The following is a 26,786-nucleotide window of genomic DNA, read 5'->3' as shown; positions in this document are numbered from 1 at the left end:
GAGGAGGCTGTAGGCCAGAGGTCGTGCCACCGAGAGAACCAGAGGGCCCAGACAGGATGATAAGAAGACAGGGCTGGCTCACCCAGATGTGCTGCAGGTCCTTGCTGTTGACGGGATAGATGATGCAGTTGGTGCCGATAAGCTTGACGGCACAGTCGATGTTGACGTCGATCACCGTGCCGCACTGACTGTCCTGGGGGAGGGAGGAGACATGCGAGTCCCATGGTGCAGCAGCTCTGGTCACCACGGGAGACCCAGCCCAGGCAACCCCAGCGCACCCCCTGCAGAGCCGGCCAGCTCTCCCACATACAGAGTGCGAGGTGGGCAGGCTCAAGTCCCTAAGGTGGCTGCCCCCAGGCCTCGGGCTGGGGTGGGGACGCAGGACTCACAGTGGATCGCATGTGCCGGACGACGTCTCGGGGCACCACAGAACGGTCCTCTAGTTTCAGCTGTAAAAGAAAATACAGGTGTGAGAGACTGGGCTCTGAAGCCACCACAGAATACAGTTTTCTTCCAACTTCTTCTGAAGTGTCACATCCACACTGCTGAGTGCACAAATCCTAAGCGTTTGGCTAGCAGCATCTTCACAGACCGCACACACCTTCGACCAGCACCCAGAGCCACAGGCGGAGCGCGTCACGCCCGCAGGCCTCCTGGGGCTCCTGTGGTCACCGTCTTGCCCACCAGAGGCACTCGGCTCGCCGGCGGTAGCCCTCCTCATACTGAACAGTGCGGCTCAATGACAGATCACATAAGGCTGCACTTTAATATAGGATTTAACAGCCTATTCTACAGAGAGCAAAACATTTGCTTTGTGTTCCATCTTTTTTCTGCCCTCTGCAAGTGCCTGCCCTAGCTGATCAGTGCTGAGGGAGAGTGGGCTGGGGGAGGAGCAGGACACCGGGCTGCGGTGGGTCACCCTGAAGCCTGGCTATCACCGGACACCACGTTCTAATCTGGGTTATCCTCCTGACCAGCTGCGGCCTGCACCTTATCTGCTGCGCTTGGAGCCCTGCAGGCTGCTAAGTAACCCTCAGGATGGTTGGCTCTTGGAGCCCGGCCAACTGCACGAGCACCTGATTGTCCCTTTACACACAGCTGGCAGTGGCTGCTGCCTCCTGCTGCTCCATCTCCCAAAAGCCCAGGCAGGTGATGCTCCCACCAGGCCAGCCTGCGTCTTTTTTAGCCGGTTCCTCAAACTTGGGGCAGCTCCTCTATGGTTCTTCACTGAGTCATAATCATGGACGGGTCACTGTGTGTGTCCACCTCCGAGACCCCAAACCACATGGCTGGAGAGCTGTTTCCTCAAATAGCCAACCAGACACTCCTCTGTAGTGGCCTCTCTTGACCTGGCGGCACTGAGAGGTCACCACCAAGAAAGGAGAACTGGGTTGCTGAACAAGGAAGATACTGGCTCAAGGTCACTTAAATGCTGGCAATGACAGCTAAAACAAACTCTGCTAGTAGAATAACGTGACTCACAAAAAAAGGAAAGAAAAGCAATGGACCCCACCACCAATCAGCAGTGCAGAGAGTCCCATGGGAACTCATGAGCCCAAGTTTTTTTTTTTTTTTTTTTTTTTTTTGAGATGGAGTCTCGCTGTGTTGCCTAGACTGGAGTGCAATGGCACAGTCTCAGCTCACTGCAACCTTCACCTACCGGGTTCAAGCAATTCTCCCGTCTCCGCCTCCTGAGCAGGTGGGACTGCAGGCACGTGCCACCACGCCCAGCTAATTTTTGTATTTTTAGTAGAGATGGGGCTTCACCAGGTTGGCCAGGCTGGTCTCGAACTCCTGACCTCGTGATCTGCCCGCCTCAGCCTCCCAAAGTGCTGGGATTACAGGCGTGAGCCACTGCATCCAGGTATGAGCCCAAGTTTCAAATGACAACAAGCCCAGTCCTTAAACACAGGGTTCTCGAATCACACACAGGAACGTCAGGCAAACCACTCCTGCCAACATGTGGAAGGAGAGATGATGGCAGCCGTCTTGGCATGGCTGAGGTGGAGTCACCAAGGCAGCGGACCACAGGTGGCACATGGTGCACGGCACAGAGTAGGTGCTCAGCAAGGCCGGCAGCTGTGATCACTGGCCCTGTGAGCTGCAGGGTGAAGACCCCTGAAAGGTCAGGCTCTCCTTATCTCTGCTCCAAGACCCCAGAAGGCTGGAGGGTCATGCTGGCGTGACAGTGCCACTTTTCTAAATCAAAGAACATCCTGTGCTGTAACCCTCTGTGCCCAAATCTCCACTCTGAGACACAGTATTTTTTGCGCTGCCCCACCCTACCTTAATCCCCTGCTCCCATTTTAGACTTCAAAAAGCCACAATTGCTCCCAGAGAAGCCAGAAGCTGCAGGACAGGAGAATCCAATGCAAGGGGGACTGCACCATGTGTGGCGGGAGGGCTGCCTCCACCACTTGGGGGTCCCTGAGACAGCCGCCAGGAAAGGAGGCAAGAACAGCGCAGACACAGACCTAAGTCAGTGCCGTCACTGATGGGACACCCTGTTCAGCCTAACAGCACCCTTGGGAGTGCAGGGGAAACCGAGGTGTCAACTCTGAGGCTGAAGCAGAAAAAAACAGATGGCGAAAGCTGGCATCATGGCAAGGCCAGAGGCTCGCAGGGCAGGCAGTGCCCAGTGCTCCCAGGGAGAGGGAGGCTGGCAGCAAAAGCCATTCTTCCCGTAGGGCCTCCAGACAAGAGCAGCTCCACCCCACCAGCACGCTGCCTCCAGGAGCTCTTCTGACCTTTCTATGACAAGGTATTACATTTCTCCAAAGCCCTGATGGTGCTGGGAGCAGAGTGGGAGCGACAAGGGCCTGGGGGATGGTAACATGGTGGCTACACTCCCTTCCACTGGGAATTAGAACCCGAGACAACGGCATCTGGAAGGACTTAGGACAACTTGGGAGGCTCTTGTGACTTTCCTTCCTAACTTCCTGTACCCCACCCATACTGGGCACTGGCTTTCTCCAAGTAAGCCCATACCCTCCCATCTGTGAGCCACTCCACTGAACAGTTCCTTCCAAATGTTCTCCTCTCCCTGCCCCCGTGTGCACAACCTGCTTCACAAAGCCTTTCAGTGCCCCGGTCAGGAAGGAATCACCGTGCTCCTGGCGAACGCAAGAGCTCTGGAGTTTTTCGCCTCATGCTAACCAGGTGCTTCCTACCTGGTAGAAAGTTCTCCAAGCGCTTCACTGCCTTCACCCATGAGGTGCTCCACAACCCATGAAGCACATCACTGCCATGCTCATTTTGCAGATATGCAAACTGAGACCAAGAGAAAATAAGCAAATCATTCAATGTCGCAAGTAGTGGAGCTGGGACCTGAACTCAGGCAGTTTGGCTCCAGAGTCCATTCTCTTTTTTTTTTTTTTTTTTAAGACAGAGTTTCGCTCTTTGTTGCCCAGGCTGGAGTGCAGTGGCGCAATCTCGGCTCACTGCAACCTCCGCCACCTGGGTTCAAGCGATTGTCCTGTCTCAGCCTCCCGAGTAGCTGAGATTACAGGTGCATGCCACCAGGCTCGGCTAACTTTTTTTGTATTTTGAGTAGAGACCGGGTTTCACCATGTTGGCCAGGCTGGTCTTGAACTCCTGACCTCAGGTGTTCCACCCACCTTGGCCTCCCAAAGTGCTAGGATTACAGGCGTGAGCCACTGCGCCCGGCCAAGAGTCCACTCTCTTAACCACATAAAAAACTCATCTCTCCCCAGAGCTACAGAGACAGGAAAAGACTTCTGGCAGGTCTACACATTTAAAGACAGTGATTCTTCTGCTTATGAAAGAAATAAAAACTCTCTTCATTTCTGAGGCAAGTGGAAGGCAGCAGTGGTGGCCACTGACTGCGGATGCCTGCTGGGCGCAGTTTGCCCTCCACTTCCCTTTCTACCTCCAAAGAGCAAATGACAGGTGCCAGCCGGCCTGGCAGGTGAACACTAGAGGGCACTGTGCCCACTCTGGGAAAACACCAGATTTGTGAACAAAACTAAACCTTGGAATAAACCCAATCCCTACTGTTAAGGGGTGCCCTGCTTGTAGTTTAAAAAAAAAATTATTACTATGAGGGGATCTGGGGTTGGGGGTGAAGAGATTTCAACTGTCCTCATGGGCTCTGAAATTCTAAACAACCTCAGAGTTGGTGAGCTATTTATTGTCTAACATTTCTTTTTTTTTGAGATGGAATCTCACTCCCTCGCCCAGGCTGGAGTGCAGTGGCGCGATCTCTGCTCACTGCAAGCTCCGCCTCCCGGGTTCACGCCATTCTCTTGCCTCAGCCTCCCGAGTAGCTGGGACTACAGGCGCCCACCACCCCGCTGGGCTAATTTTTTGTATTTTTAGTAGAGACAGGGTTTCACCATGTTAGCCACGATGCTCTCGATCTCCTGACCTCGTGATCTGCCCGCCTCGGCCTCCCAAAGTGCTGGGATTAGAGGTGTGAGCCACCACGCCCAGCCTATTGTCTATTTCTTAGAGAGCTGTAACTATCAGAGGTTTCTGAACAGAAAAAGGACAAGACAAGATGCCAAAATGCTAACAGTGTCTCTAAGCCAGAAGGGGTGGTAGCTGGTTTAAAATGAACACACACTACTTTTTTTTTTTGAGACAGAGTCTCGCTTTGTCACCCAGGTTGGAGTGCAGTGGCACGACCTCGCCTCACCGCAAGCTTCACCTCTGGAGTTTAAGCGATTCTCCTGCCTCAGCCTCCTGAGTAGTGGGATTACAGGCATGCACGGCCATGCCTGGCTAATTTTTGTATTTCTAGTAGAGATGGAGTTTCACCATGTTGGTCAGGCTGGTCTCCAACTCCTGACCTCATGATCCACCCTCCTCAGCCTCCCAAAGTGCTGGGATTACAGGCATGAGCCACCGCCCCCGGCAAACACACACTACTTTGCACACATGTGACACGACAGTGGGGCTGCCCAGTGGAACCCAGGACCGACATCCTCTGTGCCTCCTCTGGAAACAGGAGCAGCAAACAACACAGCTGCCCTCCGAGGAGAAGGATTCTGGCACATGCTAAGCGCCCATTCTCCTGCAAGGGGGACGGACGTAGACAGACAGACGCAGAGAAGGTGGTACCAAGTGCCACGAAGAAAAACTAGGCCACATGGGGGCCAGCAGAGGGAGAGCACAGTGAGGGATTTTAAATGCGTGGTCAGGAAAGGCGCCTCCGAGGTGATGCTGAACCTGAGATCGGGATGAGATGGGGAGTGAGCTTACCACGCAGGGAGGAGTAGCTGTCAAGGTGCTGGGTGGCGTGACTGGCACATGCCGGCAGGACTTCAAGAAGGCAGAAGGCATGGCGCCCAGTTATTCAGGCCTTAGAGAGCCACAGGTAGGGCTTGAGATTCTATCCTGTGCAAGATGGAAGCCCCTGAAGGCCTCCACTCAGAGCCCTGCCTGATGGTGATATCCAAAAGATCACCTGATTTTTGGGCAGGGAATGTGCTGAGAGAGGGAGCACGGAGGCCGGTTAGCCCAGTGATTCTCACCTAGGGGTAATTTTGCTCCTCAAAGGACATTTGGCAATGTCTGGAGACACTTTCGGTGGTCATAAAGGGTGGTGGGGGTTCTGCTATCTAGTGGGCAGAGGCCACAATGCTGAGCATCTTACAATGCACGGGACATCCCTCAGCAAAGAATGGCGTGGCCAACGCACCCGCAGTGCCACAGCTGAGAAGCCCTGAAGGTGCTCTGCAGACGCAGGTGCTGAGACCCGAACAATGGCGGAGAAGGTGGGTCTGCGGACCAGCCTCTGGATGCATCAAGTAAGAAAGCAATCAAATGGTTAAGTGAGGGGTGAGGGACAATGCCAGGGCAGAGGGCAACATGGCAGGAGGCTGGGCACTTCTGTTCTGCCCCATTTGAGCTCCCCGAAGCTCTGCTGGGGGCCACTCAGAGCAGGCATTCAGGAGCCGGGGAAGCTCACTGGGGGCCTCTCCTGCCAGAAGCACTCTCCTCCACGGCTGCCTGACTCCCAAGGCACATGCTGCTTCTCTGAGCTGCAATCTTGAGGTTGACCCCTGACAACACAGCAAAAGCAACTACCTCGTCCTGCAGCTCCTGGTCCAGACTCTCATTCATAACATTGACCTTGACTGACCAGGTGGAATCCAAATTCATTGTATAAAGTGATCCAGGAATAGAAAACACAAACTGAGGCTGATTAACATGTTGAAAATACAAAGAAGCTAAATAAAGAAGCTACTTTTTTTTGGTGTGGTGGGGGAGGGGTGCGTGGGAAGGATAGGGTTTCACTCTGTCGCCCAGGCTGGAGTGTAATCATGGCTCCACCTCCCAGGTAATACTCCCACCTGTCTCCTGAGTAGCTGGGACTACAGACATATGCCACCATGCTTGGCTACTTTTTGTATTTTTTGTAGAGAAAGGGTTTTGCCATGTTACCCAGGTTGGTCTCAAATTCCTGGGCTCAAGCAATCCTCCTGCCACCAAAGTGTTGGGATTACAGGTGTGAGCCACTACACCCAGACAAGAAGCTACTTTCAAGTGATTTTGAATGTCATGTCCTTGTAGGAGTGGGTGGCTCCTAAAGGCTGGGCTGCTCCCCGGAGGCCATGTCCTTGCTCCAAGGGAAAAGGCGGCTTTGTGCCTGGCCGCTAGCACCAGCATCTGAACACTAAAGGGGCTCCCAGTTCAAAAAGGGGAGCTGGAGGAAGTCCAAAAGGAGGGGCCTGCATGGAGCCTAAGCACTTACAGCTCAAGGCTGGAAGCCACCAGCCATGCCACAGTCATCTCCATGTGTCAGACACCAGGGAAGGCCAAACAGGAGGAGACATGTGTGCTCTCTTTCAATCCCGGAGGAAAAAACAACCCCACCGCTTCTGGAGGTTAGTGATGTAATCAATACCAGATTTTTTTTTTTTCTTGAGACAGGGTCTCACTCTTGTCACCCAGGTTGGAGGGCAGTGGCGCAAGCAGGGTTCACTGCAGCCTCAACCACCTGGGCTCAAGTAATCCTCCTGCCTCAGCCTCCTGAGTAGCTGGGACTACAGGCGCATGCCACCACCCAGCTAATTTTATTTTTTTGTAGAGACTGGGTTTCGCCATGTTGCCCAGGCTGTTCTTGAACTCCTGAACTCAAGTGATCCTCTTGCCTCAGCCTCCCAAAGTGCTGGGATTACAGGCGCGAGCCACTGTGCCTGGCCCTAATACTAGGTTTTCAGCTTACAGCTTGGAGTAGTCTCAAACAGAAAAGGTCCAGCATCATGCCAAGCGCCCGCTGAGGCTTCACAGACAGCCTAGGACCTGAAGGACAAGCAGATGGCCAGCCCCACACTAGGTCCCTGTGAGTGTGTAGACAACAGGTCAGCTTGCAATGGCTCCTGACTTGGATTTGTGTTCAAAGAGTGAGGCTTTCCCTTTGCAGGACTGAGCCAGACCCTAGACCTCTGAAGGTCCAGCAGCCACACGCAGGACTGAAGCTGTTGACCTAGGCCAGGACTCAAAGACCAGATTCCTAAAAGGAAGATGAGGTTAGACCAGCACTGGAAATTTCTAAATTCCAACTTGATACTTCCCAAAGAGTAAAAACAATCTGAGAAACGCCACTCCTCCACCTTCTCCCTGACCCACCATCTCTTATAGTCTGAGCTGGGTCTGAGTCCTAGGTGTATAGAAAAAGAGTGAAATTGACAGTGGCCAATTGGGGGTATGGGAAAGACAGAGCTTCCAATTGTGCTGGGGACCTCAGGGGCTCCTAACCAGCCTCTCTCCCTCCCCTCCTGTCCCAGCTGAGGCCTCCCTGGCTCTTCAGTTGTCCCTGAGCTTGAAGGGTCTAGCTCCACGCTGCCGTGTGCCCACTCCACTGCCAGCACAGGTGTGGCGCCACTATAGTTCAAGACAGGGGGCACGTGTGTTAGTGCACATACAGATATTTTTCAGACTAAGAAACCTAACTCGGCCGGGCACAGTGGCTCACGCCTGTAATCCCAGTGCTTTGGGAGGCTGAGGCAGGTGGATCACGAGGTCAGGAGTTCGAGACCAGGCTGGCCAACATGGTGAAACCCTGTCTCTACTAAAAATACAAAAATTAGCTGGGCTTGGTGGTGGGCACCTGTAATCCCAACTACTTGGGAGGCTGAGACAGGAGAATCGTTTGAACCCGGGAGGCGGAGGTTGCAGCGAGCCGAGATCGCGCCATTGCACTCCAGCCTGGGTGACCGGAAGACAGGGCGAGACTCTGTCTCAAAAACAAAACAAAACAAAAAAGCCCAACTCAGTTTTGGAGGCGTGGAAGCAGGAAACCTTGCTGAGGCCTAGGATCCCACTTTTTTAGTGATTCCTATATATTCAAGGCTAGACAAGAATACAAACATAAAATAAGGTACACATATGGTCTTTAAAGATTTTGTAAGAATCGGCCGGGCGCGGTGGCTCACGCCTGTAATCGCAGCACTTTGGGAGGCCGAGGCGGGCGGATCACGAGGTCAGGAGATCGAGACCATCCTGGCTAACACGGTGAAACCCCATCTCTACTAAAAACACAAAAAAATTAGCCGGGCGTGGTGGTGGGCGCCTGTAGTCCCAGCTACTCTGGAGGCGGAGGCAGGAGAATGGCGTGAACCCGGGAGGTGGAGCTTGCAGTGAGCCGAGACCGAGCCACTGCACTTCAGCCTGGGCGACAGAGCAAGACTCCGTCTCAAAAAAAAAAAAAAAAAAAAAAAAAGATTTTGCAAGAATCTGATGTAGGGATGGGGTGGAGGAAGCAAGGGCCAGTGACATTCATCCCCACCCCACAATGTTAATGCAGCTTAATGGCCTGAGAAGCTACTTACACCAGATTGGAAAGTTTACCCCAGTGTGGATTTCTGAAACAGCTGCGGAAATCTTAGAATGGCATATTTCCCAAAGCAGCACTTTTTTTCAAACCATGTGTTGTGACCCATTAGTGGGTTACAGAACCAATTTAGTGGGTCATGATCAACACTGGAAAAAAAATGTTAGTGCATTAATACACGTGTGATAAGAACAAGTACTATTAGGTTGGCAAAAAGTAACTGCGGTTAAAATATTTTGAAAAAACCCTTTCAGTTGCATATATAACATGTATGTGTCCTGGGTCATGATATAAAATGTGTATTTTACTGTGAGTGACTGCTGAGAAGCTGGAGAATCTCCACTCTACTGAATTCTCTGCCTAGCACCTGCGCTGACTCTCGGTCCTTTCTGGCCAGGCTTCAGGGCAGTTACATCAGAGGGAGGACATCCGTCTCATCAGAAGCCGGTCTTGGAACCAAAAAACATGCAAACCAACACAAACCCAAGACCCACACAGTCACACTCAGGCACTTTTAGGGTGAGGAACTTTAACTTTCTGACCTGACTTAAAATGTTACTAAATTGGCTCAAACAGTAAAACTAGGAGAGGCAGAAAATGGGGCCTCCTGTTGGAGCTGGACTCCTCTTCCAGCTTCTGCCTAAGCCCGAGTTTCCAGTTTGGACTGGACTTGAGGGTGTGACTGGTCAGTAATTCCGGCTGGTGCCAGTGTAAGGACTTTCTCAGAGCAGTTGACCATCATGTCACTGAGCCCTGATAACCCGGCAATCAGCTCACTGCCCACCTGAGGACAGAAGGTTTTACCAGCAAAGCACAAATGGCCAGGGGGCTCACATGCCTGGGGGAGGGGAGTCAGAACCTCCAGAAATGGCTGGAAGTAAAAGAAATGTTGGTGCCCCTAGCTGGAAAATTCTGTCAATCATGAGCTACAGAAGCCATTCAACAGAGAAGCTGTGCTAAGACTGAGGTCAACTGATTCAATAGTTTTTGAGTGTTTTCTATAGACTTAGGACAAGACAAGAATACAAATATATAATTAAGAATGGGAATTAGCTTTCTAGAACTTACACTGAGATAAGGGAGAGAAGATGAAATTACACCTGAAAACAGTTATACACAACTAAATAGTGCACTAAGCTGGGTGAGGAGACCAGAAACTGAGTCCTGTTTCTGGATGGCAGCGGGGGAAGGCAGGAGGACCGGGGTTGCAGGGGAACTGCACACCAGGGACAGCTCCCACACCCTCACCCCTGACACCCTCTCTGATCTCACAACGCAGACTCTCAGGCCGGGCAATACAGTGCTGCTGCATCACCGCCTGGAAACTCAGTTGCAGCTCGCCAGCTTGCTGGAATGGCCTGGAGGCACAGCCTGCCCGAGGGACAGAGAAAGGGGACTGAGTCCAACTGCCTGCTAAGTGAGGGGGAAGGACTGCGGGGCTTGGCCTGGCACAGGGCCAGCGGGCTGGTCTCTGCAGATGCTGTGGTGTTTGATATGCAATATGCGCACTTGGCAGCAGGAGCTGGGAGCCGAGGAGCCCAGCCCTGCACCCCTTGTCTTGGCTCTGGGCTTGTCAACCTGGCTTAAAAAAAGACAAGAACAGCCCAGGGCTCCTGCATTTGAAGGGAGGAGACAGATGGGCATCTTTAGGAGAAGGCAGCCTACTTCCTCAAAAGTATAAGTAAAAGGCAGAAAAGTGATCAGCATGATTTCATGTTCTGTTCTTGTCAGGCCTGACTGGGATATCACTGCCTAACCAGTGGCCCTGGACTGCTCCATTTCAGATGCCCGGCTGTCGGGCATCCCTGAGAACAAGGGAGTCGGCCAGTTGACCAGGCACAGAGCAAGTTCACAGCCTCAACACCCCTCAGTGTCTGATGCCATGTTAGTTCACGGAATGAGGACCCAGGCTGCTAATGGCACAAACTGATCCTGATAGAGCCTGCCAGGAAAGAACCCCATGTGCACTGCCTCTTCCAACCCTGTGACCCCCACGAAGGAGGCACCACTCCTGCTCTCATTCCACAGGAGACTGGGTGGCTTGGAGAGGTAAGTGAGCTGCCTAAGGTCACCCAAGTGCCAGGACTCCAGAGCCTTTGTTTTGCTCAGCTGCCCTTCCTCATTTGACCTGTCTGGTCCCCAAGCATGGCCCTTGCTACCCCTGGACCAACTGGAACCATGTTGCCATTCAAGTGTGGCCCTGGGCCTGGCGAGGTGGCTCACACCTGTAATCCCAGCACTTTGAGAGGGCAAAGCAGTTGGATCACTTGAGGGCAGGAGTTGGAGACCTGCCTGGCCAACATGGTGAAACCCTGTCTCTACTAAAAATACAAAAATTATCTCGGCGTGGTGGTGCACACCTGTAATCCCAGCTACTTAGGAGGCTGAGGCAGGAGAATTGCTTGAGCCCAGGAGGCGGAGGTTGAGTGAGCTGAGATCATGCCACTGCACTCCAGCTTGGGCAACAGAGCGAGATTCTGTATGTATGTATGTATGTATATATATATATGAAGCGTGGCCTTGGACTGGCAGCCCAGCATCTTCCCTGAGCTTGCTGGAAACGCAGACTCTCAGGCCCCGTCCCAGACCTGCTGTCTGGGAATCATATGAAAAAGTTCCCCAAATGATTCTGATGCACACCCCCCAGAGAAACAGCTAAAAGGGACTGCATCCCTCTGAACTGCTTCTGGGAAAATTCTAGTTTGGGGGAAACAGCGGTGTTTCCCTGTAGCTATGCTCCCCAGGAGAAGAGAAGCCCTGGAGGGGCTGTGTCCAAGAAGTGGGGCAGGGCCTGCTCTCAGCCATGACAGACTGCACGTGGAAGAGACATAACCTCCCTGAGCCCACACCAACCTCCCCGTGCTTCTCAAACACCTGCAGTTACTATTTCAAGGCAGATGAAATGAATGCCATCCCGGGATGCTGGCATCACTGGGACGCCAGCTGGCCTGGAGAGTGGGAGTTGACCAAAATGTCACTTCTTGGCTGGATCATTAGGTCCTAAGACCCTCAACTGCCCACCTTTCCACCTCCATCTCTCCCAAGGCACAACAGCAACAAGCAGCTCATCTCAGGACAGTGAGCCAGGACTCAAATACTAACTAGAACAGCACCATCATGGAGACTGGGAGGAGTTTCTGCCCAATTCTGCAGGTGCAGTGAGACAAAGCTGCGGCTGGTCACATGGAGGCTACACGCTGCAGGGGACAGAGATGTGGAATATAAGCTTCGGGGCACAGGGAGCAGGTCCTGCAGGGGCCACAGAGTTGCCACTCCCCAGCTGTGTGTGCTGCAGTCATGTCACCTCTCTGGGCACCAGATGCCTCATCAGGGGGTTGGGCAACACTGAGCTGAATGAGCTCCAGGCCCTTCGAGCTCCTCTAGAGCTTGTCCCCTAAATGCCTCTTGGGGCCCTGATTTCCACCTGCCCGGCACCTCTCCCTGACTCAGGGGCAGGCTTCTGCTCTTCACATGTGGGCATCCCCATTGACTGTCAGAGCAGGCCAGCCAAAAGGCAACAACATCCCTGGGCAGCATGGCCCAAGGAGCCCCCCATGGCTGGGGCACCAGGGCAGGTTCCTAGATGAGGGCCTCTTCCGTGGAGAAGACAGTAACATTGACAAAGAACAGAACATAACGCAAAATTTCATGTATGGGCACATCAGGATTTAGATGCATTATTAAAGTGAGGAGATTTTAGATACACCAAGAGAGCTATCTGAAGAGAACCAACAGGAAATCTTAGAGTATTAACCACCTCCTTGTAAATACGGTCAAAATTCTCTACCCCCCTCCTTTTTATGAGTATGGACACACCCACCCCCAGTGATAAGAGGACATGGATGGAGGCCAAATGAGAGTGCATTGGGGGCTGAACTGAGCTGGGTCTTTAGAGGCCATTACTAAAACCACCTGGCAGAGAGCACCACGAAGGGCCTTCGACTGCAGGAGGAAAGAATGCTGAGCATGTCCAGGGGCAGGAAACAGCTATTGCAGGCCCAGGCGAGACAGGAGGAAGGGAAGAGGAGCAGGTGTTTGATGCTGCGTGGACGCATCAGACGTCCGCGAAGAGACATCTGAGTGAAGAGATGAATGTCTCACTGCACCTGCAGAACTGGGCAGAAACTCCTCCCAGTCTCCATGAGGGTGCTGTTTCCGCTAGTATCTGAGTCCTGGCTCACTGCACTCAGATGAGCTGCTTGCTGCTGTTGTGCTTGGGAGAAGTGGAGGTGGAGAAGTGGGCAGATAAGGTTCAATGCTCTTCACCACCTCAGGAGGAAGGCACAGGGGGAGGTCACAGAGCTGGGACGCATGGAGTGGGCCTACACCCAGTCCCTCCCTGGGGTCTGGGATAGCTGCCCCACACTGCCCTGGGGCGCCCTGAAGAAGGGACAATAGAGAACAGACACCAACATGTGAGACCTGGAACCCCAGCCTTCTGATAATTTTTTCTGTACAATTAGGCATAAAACTTCCCTCTTCTAGGAGCCCACAGCCTCCCGGAGGGCTCTCCAGGCCTCAGGCAGAAACTCATTTTATCACAGTCCTGAAGGAGGTACACAATTCCTGAAAGTAACAGACCAAACTGTACTTGGACTATAGGACACCCTCTTCCAGGAGCCATGCCTTACAATCAGCAACTGCGAGGCGCCATTTGGCTGTCTGCACCCTGTGCTGGTCTCTGAAGGGCAAATGGTGGAAGCCAACAGTTGGAGGAAGTCTAGATATTCAATTCAGCAGTGCTGAAAGCAAAAGACTATGAAGTGGTGGAAAATGGAGCAGCCTCCACAGGTCCCTTGGAAGGTGGAACAGATTTTTTTTTTTTTTTTTTGAGATGGAGTCTCGCTGTGTCACCCAGGCTGGAGTGCAGTGGCGCGATCTCGGCTCACTGCAAGCTCCACCTCCTGGGTTCACACCATTCTCCTGCCTCAGCCTCCTGAGTAGCTGGGACTACAAGCACCCGCCACCATGCCCGGCTAATTTTTTGTATTTTTAGTAGAGATGGGGTTTCACTGTGTTAGCCAGGATGGTCTCGATCTCCTGACCTTGTGATCCACCCGCGTCGGCCTCCCCAAAGTGCTGGGATTACAGGTGTGAGCCACCGCACCCGGCCGGAACAGATTTTAAGGCAGTTGTTTATCAACTTGAAAAACACGGATTTGATTTTTCAACCCAAACCCATTGAATGAATCTCTGGGTAGAGAGATTAATGTTCCCTAGGTGAATCTGATAGTTAAAACAGTTCAACTTCTGACTGCCACGGTGACTCACGCTGTAATAGCAGTACTTTGAGAGGCTGAGCTTTGAGAATCACTTAAGCCGAGGAGTTCGAGAACCAGCTTGGGCAACCTAGTGAGACCCTATCTCTACAGAATTTTTTTTTTTTTTTAAATTAGCCAGGCCTGGTGGCTCATGCTCATGGTCCCAGCTACTTGGGGGGACTCTGGTGAGAGGATCCCTTGAGCCCAGGGGGTCAAGGCTGCAGTGAGCCACGATCCCACCACTGCACTCTGGCCTGGATGACAGAGTAAGACCCTATCTCAAAAAAAAAAAAAAAAAAAAAAAAATCCCTTTCTCCTAAAACAAAATATACTCTGACTACTTAGGAATATTTGTTTTTAATTTAAAAAAATGTTTTTAAGTTTACTGCTGATATAGGGGTGTAATGAAGAAAAAAATAGAAAAAACATTTTAAGTGAAATCCAGGGATCAAGGCGTAAAAGCAAGGTGACTGAAAATAACTAAGAAAGCGAGAGTTGACTGATGCCCACCCTTCAGCACTCCCTGACACACCCTTTCTGTGGTCCAGCCCTTGGGAAAGACACAGAGGCACCAGGTCCTCAAACTGATATGGCCCCAACCCTGACCCACCTCTGCTCAGGTGGTCCAGATCCCAGCCTGGGCCGGTTTCCATGCTGACAAGAACAAGGCCCCGGGCCAGCTGCTGTCACAGTGGCAAAGAGCAGATCCTGCCAGCACGCATCCTTGGGAACCTGGGGGACATGGTTTTGCCACCTTGAAGACTTCCAGGCAGGAAGGCCATGCTGTGGTCCTGAGAACCCGATGCTCAGAGCTGTGACTAGAAGGGAGCGAGCTGGTGTGAAAGTGTGGCTCTACCCACATGGAAACCTCAGTGTCTGAGAAAGAAGCATGCCAGCAGAAGGAGGCATGCCCGCTTGGCCCCATTCCTCGGCCATGGCCCTCGGGACCCTGGTGCTCCCTGCCCCTCTTTTTTTTTTTTTTTTTGAGATGGAGTCTCGCTCTGTCACCCAAGCTGGAGTGCAGTGGCGCGATCTCGGCTCACTGCAAGCTCCGCCTCCCGGGTTCACGCCATTCTCCTGCCTCAGCCTCTCCGAGTAGCTGGGACTACAGGCGCCCGCCACCACGCCCGGCTAATTTTTTGTATTTTTAGTAGAGACGGGGTTTTCACCGTGGTCTCGATCTCCTGACCTCATGATCCGCCCGCCTCAGCCTCCCAAAGTGCTGGGATTACAAGCGTGAGCCACCGCGCCCGTCCGCTCCCTGCCCCTCTTTCATCACCTCCCTGCAACTGCGAATGCACAGAAGCATGACATAACCTTGAGGCAGCAGAAAGCTGCTGCTTCACTTCTGCCGCAGCTCATGATCCGGAGCTTCACCCCTACCCAGCACAGCAGTGGCCCCCTTTGCGCCACACTCCCAAATGCCAAGCCTTGGCTGCTAATCAACAGCCACACTCTGCAAATGCACCGTACTTTCCTAGGCAGACTCATGTTGAAAAGGAGCCACTCAGCAGTGCTATTTTTAAAAATGCAAATATGGTAGGAAAAGGCAGTAAAAATAACACACAAGAGCCCTGATCCAAGGCCAGTTCTTTCCCCAGGGGCCAGGTTCCCACTGAAGTGGGAGCAGGGGGCTATGGAGGAGCAGGGGGCTATGGAACTGCAGGGGGGCCTATCTTCCCATAGTGGTCCTGGCTTCCTGCATCGTTTTGTCTTCCTAATACCTGTGATTTCAGATCAATCCCAGTGGCCAGAAATGTTACAGACTCGCCCACATCTTTACCCAAACACACCGCCAAGCAACCCCACATGCAGGCCAGGAGAACCTACACCAGAGGCACTGGCAGGTTTCATGACCCACCCTGGAATGACTATGTCAAAACAATGCTGATTCTCCACTCCTTACAACTCTGTAACTACATCTTTCCCAGACAAACTGGGCTGGGGTGCTGCAGACATTTCTTTTTCACAGAGAAGCAGGAGCTTGATAAAGGCATGGGAAGCCAAGGAGGAAGAGACACAAGACCCCTGGGATCAAGTGCAAGCTGGGGTCTTGCACCACTAGGTGTTGGTCCTGCCAGCATTCAAAATTGGCCTGCCACACACTGTTGATGTCTGTGGCCACAGAAAGCCCCAGAGACAGGCTGACCCCAGTGGGTCGGCAGGGACGGGCTTGTCACTCACCCCCCTAGACTCCCAAATGCTAACCTTGACAGTAGGAGCCCTCCCTTTCTTTAGCTCCCCCACATCCCTGCAATTAGGTCAGGACAGGATCAGGTAGCCTGCCTTCTAAGCCAAGATTTCCAACAAAAATAAACACATAGCAGCATGAATTTGGGCTGAGTTCCTGGTAAAAGGCATGGATGGGAAAGTGAACAGGACTCAGCACCACCCATTTGCTAAGTGGGTGCAGTCCATCAGTACTGCAGACTTCGCTCCAACAGGCCCTTGCTCCTCTGACAGGAAATGGGAAACTCACAGCTACAGTGAGCTCCCTATAGCTGAGCCCAACTGTAGGGAAATACTGCAGAAAGAAGTGACAGCCTGCTGTCAGCGCTCACGGCTGACACCACATGGTCACCATTCTTCCGGACACTGAAACACTGGAGTCACCCACATTAAAGCCACCAGAACATGGAACATAATTTGAGTGACTATTTTGTCTTTTATTTTTTGAGACGGAGTTTCGCTCGTGTTGCCTAGGCTGGAGTGCAATGGTGCGATCTCGGCTCACCACAGCCTCTGCCTCCCCAGTTCAAGCAATTGTCCTGCCTCAGCCTCCCGAGTAGCTGGGGTTACAGGCATGCGCCACCACGCCCAACTAATTTTGTATTTTTAGTAGGGACGGGGTTTCTCCATGTTGGTCAGGCTGGTCTTGAACTTCCGACCTCAGGTGATCCGCCCACCTCGGCCTCCCAAAGTGCTAGGATTACAGGCGTGAGCCACCACGCCCGGCCTTGAGTGACTATTTTCTATTTTCCCAGGGATGCAGTAATTAGCACCATTTGAGATCCATTACAACTGGTAACTGATGCCTTGGGACTGCTGGCTGAGAAGGGCTTGTGGCCTTTCTTTCATGGAGTAAATGCCACATGCTTCCCATTTCTCCCATCCTGGCTGGCTCTATTTCCCTCAGTCCCTGGGTCCCAGGAGGAAGTCAACAAGTCGCTGGCCAGGAGTCTGGAAAAGACAAGAAGATGCCACCAGATTGCATCTGAAGACCCATCCCCTCTCCAATGGATCTGCATCCAGTGTGCTCAAGGACCACAAATCCCAGGTGCAGGAAAATGGGAAGATGGAGATGTCTCAAAGGCTCTGCTGTGTCCTTCCTTTAAGGGACAACCAACCAAGCCACAGGAGGGTCAGGCAGGCCTGTGGTGATGTTTTTGAGACCTCTATGTGTGGTAAGTAATGGGATGTGTGCTACGTAAGCCCAAAATGCTAGTTCTCGTGGCCTCTCTCTCCGGCTTTCCTCAATGGCTCCCAACTATTTCAGTCACTCCACTCATCCACAGCCTGAGTGGTCCTGAAAGGGAAGATGATGTGCAGAAGCACGACCTAAATGAACAACACGGGGAGAGGCGTGGGCAAAGGGCGGCTCACCTTAACCTGGCTTTTCCCAGGCTGAGCTGAAGTCCCATCTCTCCTCCAGGAAGGGCTTCACAGGGACACAACCTGCTCTGTCATAAGGTCTGGGCCCCCAGTGGCCTCTTCCTCCCATTCATCACACGCTGTAGACCATCCATTCAGTTGTTCCCTCACTCATTCAGCAAAATGAATAACAGCAGATGCTGTGCCAGATGCCAATGAAACATCTGGAACAAGAGACAGTCCTGCAGGTGTCTGAGCAGGATGGAGGTTCCATCCGCAATGGTGTCGAGGCACACCAGGCTGGGGGAGGTGTGCCATCATGGGGAACAGCCATGGCTCCCATGTTCCCCCAGATAGCTGCACCCAAGTTTCTGCTCAGATGTCACCTCCTCAGAAGGGCTTTTCTGGCCACGCTGTCTGGAATTGCTCCTCCTCATTCTCTATCCACCTGCTTTATTTTTCTTCACAACACTTACTGTTCCCACACCTGCAGTCTGTGTGCCCCATGGGGGTTAGAATGTGAACCGCACAAGGGCAGGCAATGGGCACCAGTGCACCCCAGCAAGTGCCTGGAACACAGAAGGGTGCCTCTGAGGAGTCACTAGAGACAGCTGAAGGAAAGGCCATGGGAATTGGGAACAAGTGTCAAGAAAGGAGTGGCTAGCAATGCCTGATGCTGCTGAGAGATCTGGTGCCATGGGGAAGTGTCCCTGCTGACCTGGGCTCAGCAGTCCCAATGGGTGGCATGGGCAGAATCCCCAATGGCGGGGCCTGGAGAACATCTGGCAATGCAGGAAATAGGAATCACAGCGTGGAGCTCATTCAGGAACTACAGCTGAAGAGCAGGAAAAGGAGGAAGAGGTAGGTGAGAGGGTGGATGTGGGCTGAGGAAGGGTCTCTCTTCAAGACATTAAAAATGGGGTCAAGCTGGGCACGGTGGTGCGCACCTGGAGCCCCAGCTACTCAAGAGGCTGAGGTGGGAGGATTGCTTAAGCCCACGAATTCGACGCTACAGTGAGCCCTGATCATGCCAACGCACTCCAGCCTGGGTGACAGAGTAAGACCCAATCTCTAAAAAATAAAAATAGTAAAAATAAAAATGAGGGCAGGGTGCGGTAGCTCACACCTGTAATTCCAGCACTTTGGGAGGCCGAGGTGGGGGGATCATGAGGTCAGAAGATCGAGACCATCTGGCCAACATGGTGAAACCCCGTCTCTACTAAAAATATAAAAATTAGCCGGGCGTGGTGGCGGGCGCCTGTAGTCCCAGCTACTGGGGAGGCTGAGGCAGGAGAATCGCTTGAACCTGGGAGGCGGAGCTTGCAGTGAGCTGAGATCGCGCCACTGCACTCCAGCCTGGGCGACAGAGCGAGACTCCATCTCAAAATAAATAAATAAATAAATAAATAAATAAATAAATAAATAAATAAAAAAAATAGGGTCAGGCAGGAAGCTGCCAAGGGAGAGCCTGAAGATTCAGGCCAGGGACATAATTGATAGAGGTGGCCTACGGCACAGTGTCCGCAAAGGAACCAGAACACAGGAGAGGAGACCTCCTCTCTTCACACCAGGAGGCTCTCAGCTACTTCCAGGTTGGGTTCTCTGTTTTTGTTTTGTTTGAGATGGAGTCTCACTCTGTCACCCAGGCTGGAGTGCAGCGGCGCAATCTCGGCTCACTTCAAGTTCCACCTTCCAAGTTCACGCCATTCTCCTGCCTCAGCCTCCCGAGTAGCTGGGACTACAGGCCCCCGCCAGCCACCACGCCCAGCTAATTTTTTTGTATTTTTAGTAGAGACGGGGTTTCACCATGTTAGCCAGGATGGTCTCCATCTCCTGACCTTGTGATCTGCCTGTCTTGGCCTCCCAAAGTGCTGGGATTATAGGCGTGAGCCACCATGCCCGGCCTTTTTTTTTTTTTTGAGACAGAATTTCGCTCTTGTTGTCCAGGCTGGAGAGCAATGGCACGATCTAGGCTCACTGCAACCTCTGTCTCCCAGGTTCAAGCGATTCTCCTGTCTCAGCCTCCCGAGTAGCTGGGATTACAAGTGTGAGCCACCACACTCTGCTAATTTTTTGTATTTTTGTAGAGACAGGGTTTCACCATGTTGGCCAGGCTGGTCTCGAACTCCTGACCTCACGTGATCCGCCCGCCTTGGCCTCCCAAAGTGCTGGGATTACAGGCGTGAGCCACCGCGCCCAGCCCACTAGTATTTTTTATATTCGTTACATCCTGAAATGGTATCTTGGATATACACTGGGTTAAATAAAACATTAAAATTAATTTCTGGCTGAGTGAGGTGGCTCATGTCTGTAATTCCAGCACTTTGGGAAGCCAAGGTTGGAGGATTGCTTGAGGCCAGGAGTTCAAGACCAGCCTGGGCAACAGAGTAAGACCCTATCTCTACATAAAAAAATGGCAGCAGGATCCCTTAAGCCAGGAGTTTGAGGTTACAATGAGCTATGATCGGGCCACTGCACTCAAGCCTGGGCAACAGAGCAAGACCCCATCCACCTCCACCTCCAAAATTAATTTCACCTGTTTTTTTTTTTTCTTTTTTCTTTTTTTGAGACGGAGTCTCGCCCTCGTCCTGTCACCCAGGCTGGAGGGCAGTGGCCCGATCCCAGCTCACTGCAAGCTCTGCCTCCCAGGTTCATGCCATTCTCCTGCCTCAGCCTCCCAAGTAGCGGGGACTACAGGTGCCCGCCACCACACCCGGCTAATTTTTTTGTATTTTTAGTAGAGACGGGGTTTCACCGTGTTAGCCAGGATGGTCTCGATCTCCTGACCTTGTGATCCACCCGTCTCGGCCTCCCAAAGTGCTGGGATTACAGGCGTGAGCCACCGCGCCCGGTTCACCTGCTTCTTTTAACGTTTTTAAAATGTGGCCACTTTCAAGGTCCTTCTGACGAAAAAAAAAAAATTAAAGAAAAAAATGTGGTCACTAAAAAATTTTAAATGACCTACTTGGCTCATATTGTATTTTTTAAAATAATAGTTTAGCTTAATTGTATCAAAACAATGCATGCCTAAGTTAAAAAAAAACATAGTAGTAAAAGGCTTAACAAAAAAAGGCAGTTCCCCCGTCTTACTCTCTCAACTGTGCTCTTTTGAAGCAAATGCTTTCTAACTTCTTAGCTGTTTGAATATTTACCTCCACATATATAAAACAACATGCTTGCAGCCTAATTCCTAACTTATTATAGACATTATCTATTGACGTCCTGTTTTGGTACCTGATGACCTAACTCTTACTCTCCCCTCTGAAGCCCTCTGCCTGTACTCCATCTTTTCAAAAGTTCCACCGCATTAATTGAAAAATATAAATGTGTTACGATGGAGGAAACAGAGCTCACAGCTGAACCAAGTGGTGCTCTGTGTCCTCACACTACTATGTACATATTGATACTTTTGTCAAATACCTATCCTTAACTTTTCTAAACATCTTCAAATTACCTACAAATTATCGATCAGGTATCTTTGGGCTTTGTCTCTTTTTCTTGTCGATCTCTCTCCCTCTTGCAGAATTCCATCCTGTCTCTCTAACTCAGACTTTCCTCCGCTGCTCACCTGTGTCAGATCCCGTTTCCGGGATCCTGGGAAAAGTCCCTGGTTTTGGTGAAGAACCACTCCTTCTATCTCCTCCCCACAAGAGGTTCACAGGAGGCACTTTTTTTCCAGCCCTTACATGCCTAAAAGGAGGGTCTCACTCTGTCACCAAGGCGGGAGTGCAGTGGTGTGATCATGGCTCACTGCAGCCTCAACCTCCTGGGCTCAAGTGATCCTCTTACTTCAGCCTCCTGAGTAGCTGGGACTACAGATGCACAACACCACGCTTGGCTAATTTTTGTATTTTTTTGTAGAGACGGGGTTTTGCCATGTTTCCCAAGCTGGTCTCGAACGGGGCTCAAGCGATCCTCCTGTCTTGGCTTCCCAAAGTGCTGGGATTACAGGCGTGAACCACCATGCCCAGCCAAAAGAACGTTTTTCTACTCTACTTGACGTAGTTGGGCTGGATACGGAATTCTCTCAGAATGTTGTAGGATTTGCTCTGCTGTCTTCCAGTCTGAGAACCTGTCTTAACTGGCACATATAATCTGTTTACTTTCATTGTGATCCATGTGGATTTATTTCTACTATCTTTAGGGCTTTCTGGCTACCATATTTTTTCTTTGCTCTCTTTCTTCTAGACAAATGACCTAGTTTTAAAATTCCATATTTTTCCCCTCTGTGAGTTTGAAAGCTTTAAACACTATTTCTATTCTTTTAGTGGTTACTCTTAAAATTGGAACATGTCTACTTGACTCAGAAAGTTTGAAGTCAATCAATATCCCTCCTACACTTCCCAAACAGTTCAAAGAACTTAAGAGTGTGTTCATTCAAATCACCCCCTCACTGATTTCCATTTTTTGTTGGGATTTTGGTTTTTTTTTTTTTTTTTTTTTGAGACGGAGTCTCGCTCTGTCGCCCAGGCTGGAGTGCAGTGGCGCAATCTCGGCTCACTGCAAGCTCCGCCTCCCGGGTTCACGCCATTCTCCTGCCTCAGCCTCTCCGAGTAGCTGGGACTACAGGCGCCCGCCACCACGCCCGGCTAATTTTTTGTATTTTTAGTAGAGACGGGGTTTCACCGTGGTCTCGATCTCCTGACCTCGTGATCCGCCCGCCTCGGCCTCCCAAAGTGCTGGGATTACAAGCGTGAGCCACCGCGCCCGGCCGGGATTTTGGTTTTTAATCCTCTCCAAATTAGTGACGATCACTTTCATAAGCAAATGCTTATTCAGATTTACCTGCACTTCCCAATGCCTCTGGATACCATTACTGTCCGTATCTCTCCTTTCTCCTTACTTCCTTCTTCCTGAAGTACAGCGAAGGTCTCTTAGTAAATACAACTTTTTTTTTTTTTCTGTGAAAATGTCCTTATTTGTTCCCATTATTGAACGATAATTTAAGCTGGTTGCTGAAAACTAAGCCAACAACTGATTTTCCTTAGCACACTGAAGATTTTACTTCCTTATGGCCTCTACTGTTGCTACTTGGCATTTGCTGAGTTTCACTGTTGAACCTGGGGAGTAATCTGCCTTTCTTCTCAAGCTGCCTTTAGGATGCTATTTTTCCCACTGGGCCCTCTCACACCACCCTCCATGTTTGTAACGTCTCTTCCTCACAAGCATCTTTTATCTCTGTGCGGAATTCTAACTAACTTCTGCAGATCTATTTTCCAGCTCCCATAATTCTCTCTTGAGAATTTATGCTATTTGCTGTTTAACATTTCCACTGGGGTTTTAACTCAATGTTTTCATTCTAGAGGCTTTATTTGATTCTTTAAAAAATAATCCCTTTTAAGATGTATTCTGTCTTATTCTTTCCTTTGACATCTATTTGTTCTTTCAGCCCTTCAATCACTTTAGACATTTCTATTATAATCTCTTCTATTATTTGAATTCTCATGTTGAGAATCTTGTGTTTGTTGTGATCGCTGACTCACGTTCTAATTTCTACATGCTTGGTAATTTCCTAGAACAAGCTCATCATCTGTGGGCATCCTAGGATTCCAAGAGGCTTGTACTGTGCAAGGGTCACTCTAGAAAAGCTCTGCCTTTGCTCTGCAAGAAGAAGCTTCAGGGGTATAGTTGGTCTGCTGGCTGGTCTGGTGCCAGCTCGGGCATTCCTGCAACATGTGGATGTTATAAACACAGACTTTGAACTTGGATGTTTTCCACTGTTCACAGAGGACTTCCTCCAACACGATCCAGAGTGTGGGGCAATGATCAGCTCCCTTGACAGTTCTCTGATCCCATGGAGGAAATTTGCTTGCATCCCTTTTACCTGGGAATGGCTCTTTTGAGGGGATTTCTGTTTCAACTCCATGCTTTACATGTTCATGCAAATCCAAACCTCTATTATTGTTAGGGTTGATTTCAGGGTCCACTGAACCCACCCTGCCCCTCCCCAGAGCTGCCTACTCTGCTCTGGCTTTATATTCCTGCTTTGCTTTCGGTTCTCTGTTTTTCTTTCTTATTCTCTTGTTATAGCTTATATAGCATTTTAAGTGATTGTAATGGGAGCGGTTCTACTTTAGCTCGATCTACCATGTCACTGAAACAGGAAATCCACCCCATTGTCTTCTGGCTTCCAATGAGGTCGAAAAATCCAATCCATCTTCATTCCCAGTCTTTTGTATGTGACCCGTTTTTGCTCTGTGGAAGCTTTATGCCCAGTGCTCTGGAATCACACAATGTGCCACAGGACATTTTCCATTTACCACTTTTGAAACTTATGACTGTCCATTCTGAAACAATTCTTGTTTCTCTGATACATTATGGTCCTTAATTTTCCCTTTCTCTCTTTATAGACTTCCTAGATGTCAGACGTTTTTAATCTGTTTCCTGGGAGCCTTTGTCAACTTCAAAGAAAAAGTAATGGTTTTAATTTCCAAGAACTGTTTCTTGTTCTGATTTTTATAGTAACTTTTTATTTCATGGATAAAATATTGGCTCTTTTTTCTGAGTATATTCGCCATGTGCTTTAAGGCTTTCTCCTGCCTGAATCAGCTCTGATTCCTCGGAGATACATTTTTCTCTTTGCTTTCTCTGGCCTCTACCTTCCATGCTGGAAGCTTTCTGAATATATCCAGTTATTCTTGGCATCCATTCCTATTTAAAAGTGAGGCAATAAGAGATCTTTGTGGTGACGGAAGAGTTGTGTATCTTGATTGCTGTTACATGTGGTTACATGAATCCACACATGTGATAAGGGTGTGGAACTGTATGCACATATTGTGTACCCATGTCAATTCCCTGATTTTGATATTGTCTGTGATTATATAAGACATGACCATCAAGGGAAACTGCATGAAGGGTAGAGGGGACCCCTCTACTATTTTTTTTTTTTTTTTTTTGAGATGGAGTCTTGCTCTGTCGCCCAGGCTGGAGTGCAGTGGCACGATCTTGGTTCACTGCAGCCTCTGCCTCCTGGGTTCAAGCAATTCTCCTGCCTTAGCCTCCCGAGTAGCTGGGATTACAGGTGCACGCCACTATGCCTGGCTAATTTTTGTATTTTTAGTAGAGACGGGGTTTAACTATGTTGGCCAGGCTGGTCTCGAACTCCTGACCTCGTGGTCTGCCCGCCTCAGCCTCCCAAAGTGCTGGGATTACAGGCATGAGCCACCGCATCCAGCCAGCCCTCTACTATGTTTGCAACTTCCTATGAATCTAGAATTATTTCAAAATAAAAAGTTAGGCTGGGCATGGTGGCTCATGCCTATAATCCCAGCACTTTGTGAGGCTGAGGTGGGCAGATCACTTGAGCTCAGGAGTTTGAAACCTGCCTAGGCAACATGGCAAAACCCCATCTTGACAAAAAATACACAAATTAGCCGGGAGTGGTGGCGCATGGCTGTAATCCCAGCTACTTGGGAGGCTGAGGTGGCAGGAGTGCTTCAGCCTGGGAGGCAGAGGTTGCAGTGAGCCAAGATTACGCCACTGCACTCCAGTCTGGGTGACAGAGTGAGACTCTGTCTCAAAAAAAGAAAAAAAGTTAAAAAAGTTGAGGCGAAAAAAAGATCATGGAAACCTTGTGAACATGAGCAAGGCTCTGGACAGGTGAGGACCACATTAGATGGAGTAGAAAGCTGGCCACTGCTGTGAGGAGCCACTACATACTGGCAATGGAAGTTCTTGTTGCTGACATGCTCATTTTTTCCAGACTGGAATCCAATGCCATGCCTCATGCCTGGCCTCAGCACTCCAGGAGCAGGCAGGGGCATGGCTGGGATTTGCTCTTTTAGTGTGCAGACGTTCATGAATCCCTCTTTCAGTCCAGCGATACCCTGCCCCTTGCTCTGCCCAAGGTACCTCAATCTGGTGCATAAGCCTCTGCTCTCTCACTCTCTAGCAAAGGGGATTGAGTATTTTCTGGTTTGCAGAATTCAAAGAGATGACTTGGGAAGTTTAATTCCTCCCTATACAGACTGTCAACTAATCATAATCTCTCTGCTTTTAGGCCCAAACCTTATTCCCACCTTGAGTGCCACCAGGTGCCTCCAATTCCTGATGCTTTCTAAAGTGCTTTTCCTTGGTGTTTTTCCGCACATTTCAGCCTCTGCTCTGCTCAGTCGTCTGTTCACCTTCCACCTTCTAGAAATTGGAGATCTTTTGTCTGTTATTGTTTTCTCTCCCATTCTGTGTCTTTGTGGGTTTATACATTTAAAAACAATTATTTTGCTGTTATTTTAGCAGAGTTTCTAGGGGAAGTAGATTTAAATGAATATGTTCAATCTACCGTGTTTACCTAAAGTATGCTAACTGAAGTTTTTTTTTTTTTTTTCCCAATTTGAGAGCAGGTACTATTTATTAACTGACCAGATTAGAAAAATAATCATGGTAGACACCGCAGTTCATTCTTCTAAGAAGGCTGTGGATCTGGGCCTCCCTGTTGGCAGCAACTCCACCTTGTACAAAATGGGTGGTCTTTTTCTTCATTCCACTTTGTGGAGAGGATAACTTGAAGGGCCACAGGAAGTTGTTTGCTTCTTTGAAGCATTTTCCAATAGTATAGAGCTAATGAATCAGATCCTCCATGCAGATGATGCCATATTTACCATGAGACTGATCAATCAAAGTGTTATCTGTCAAAGCAATTTGCTTCTTATTGATTTTGCCATAGCCATGCTTGCAGATTAGTTCATTTACTGATTTCAGATTTGGGTTCCCCCTTGTAATACATGGTTCTACAAACCTCAGCATGTTAACTGAAGGTTTGCTGAACTTCACAAAGGTTCCATTAAAGATCTGACAAAGGCAAAGAAGCTGCAACATCTTTTGGCCCTTTGGGCTCACACCACTGATACCTCTGATCCTGATGACAAGTGCCAATTCGGGTTCTGCAGGCACAAAGAAGTTGCCAGCTTTTCTTGCCATCCTAGCCTTTCACATTTCAGTTCTGTACATCTGCCTAGATTCCTTGTGATAGTGCTTCGCTTCTTCATGCATAAGTTTCCTCCCTGCCTTTTGAAGCATCTTTTGGGCAAACTTCGTACTCAGGCACTTGATCTTTAGTTCTGTGAAATTCCTTTGCTTTTTCCTAAGGGTTTCTGGCACAACAGGAAGCTGCTTCTTCTCTTCGACACCCTCCATGG

The 26,786-nt window shown here is 50.2% G+C and overlaps 1 protein-coding gene across 4 annotated transcripts in view; it reads right to left on the bottom strand.

Moving 5' to 3' along the window:
• Positions 1–26,786, bottom strand: part of UBE2O (ubiquitin conjugating enzyme E2 O) — a 64,782-nt gene that overhangs the window by 15,633 nt on the left and 22,363 nt on the right. For all 4 annotated transcript variants that reach the window (XM_055242095.2, XM_055242094.2, XM_055242096.2 and 1 more), the window contains exons 2-3: positions 390–449; positions 83–193 (exon numbers count right to left, since the gene is read on the bottom strand). In XM_055242095.2, the coding sequence (XP_055098070.1) occupies positions 83–193; positions 390–449 (171 nt within the window). The remainder of the gene's footprint in view (positions 1–82; positions 194–389; positions 450–26,786) is intronic.

This window comes from Symphalangus syndactylus, chromosome 14 (assembly GCF_028878055.3).
Source record: "Symphalangus syndactylus isolate Jambi chromosome 14, NHGRI_mSymSyn1-v2.1_pri, whole genome shotgun sequence".
Taxonomy (NCBI): Eukaryota; Metazoa; Chordata; class Mammalia; order Primates; family Hylobatidae; genus Symphalangus; species Symphalangus syndactylus.
This window is presented reverse-complemented; position numbering and strand designations above follow the sequence as displayed.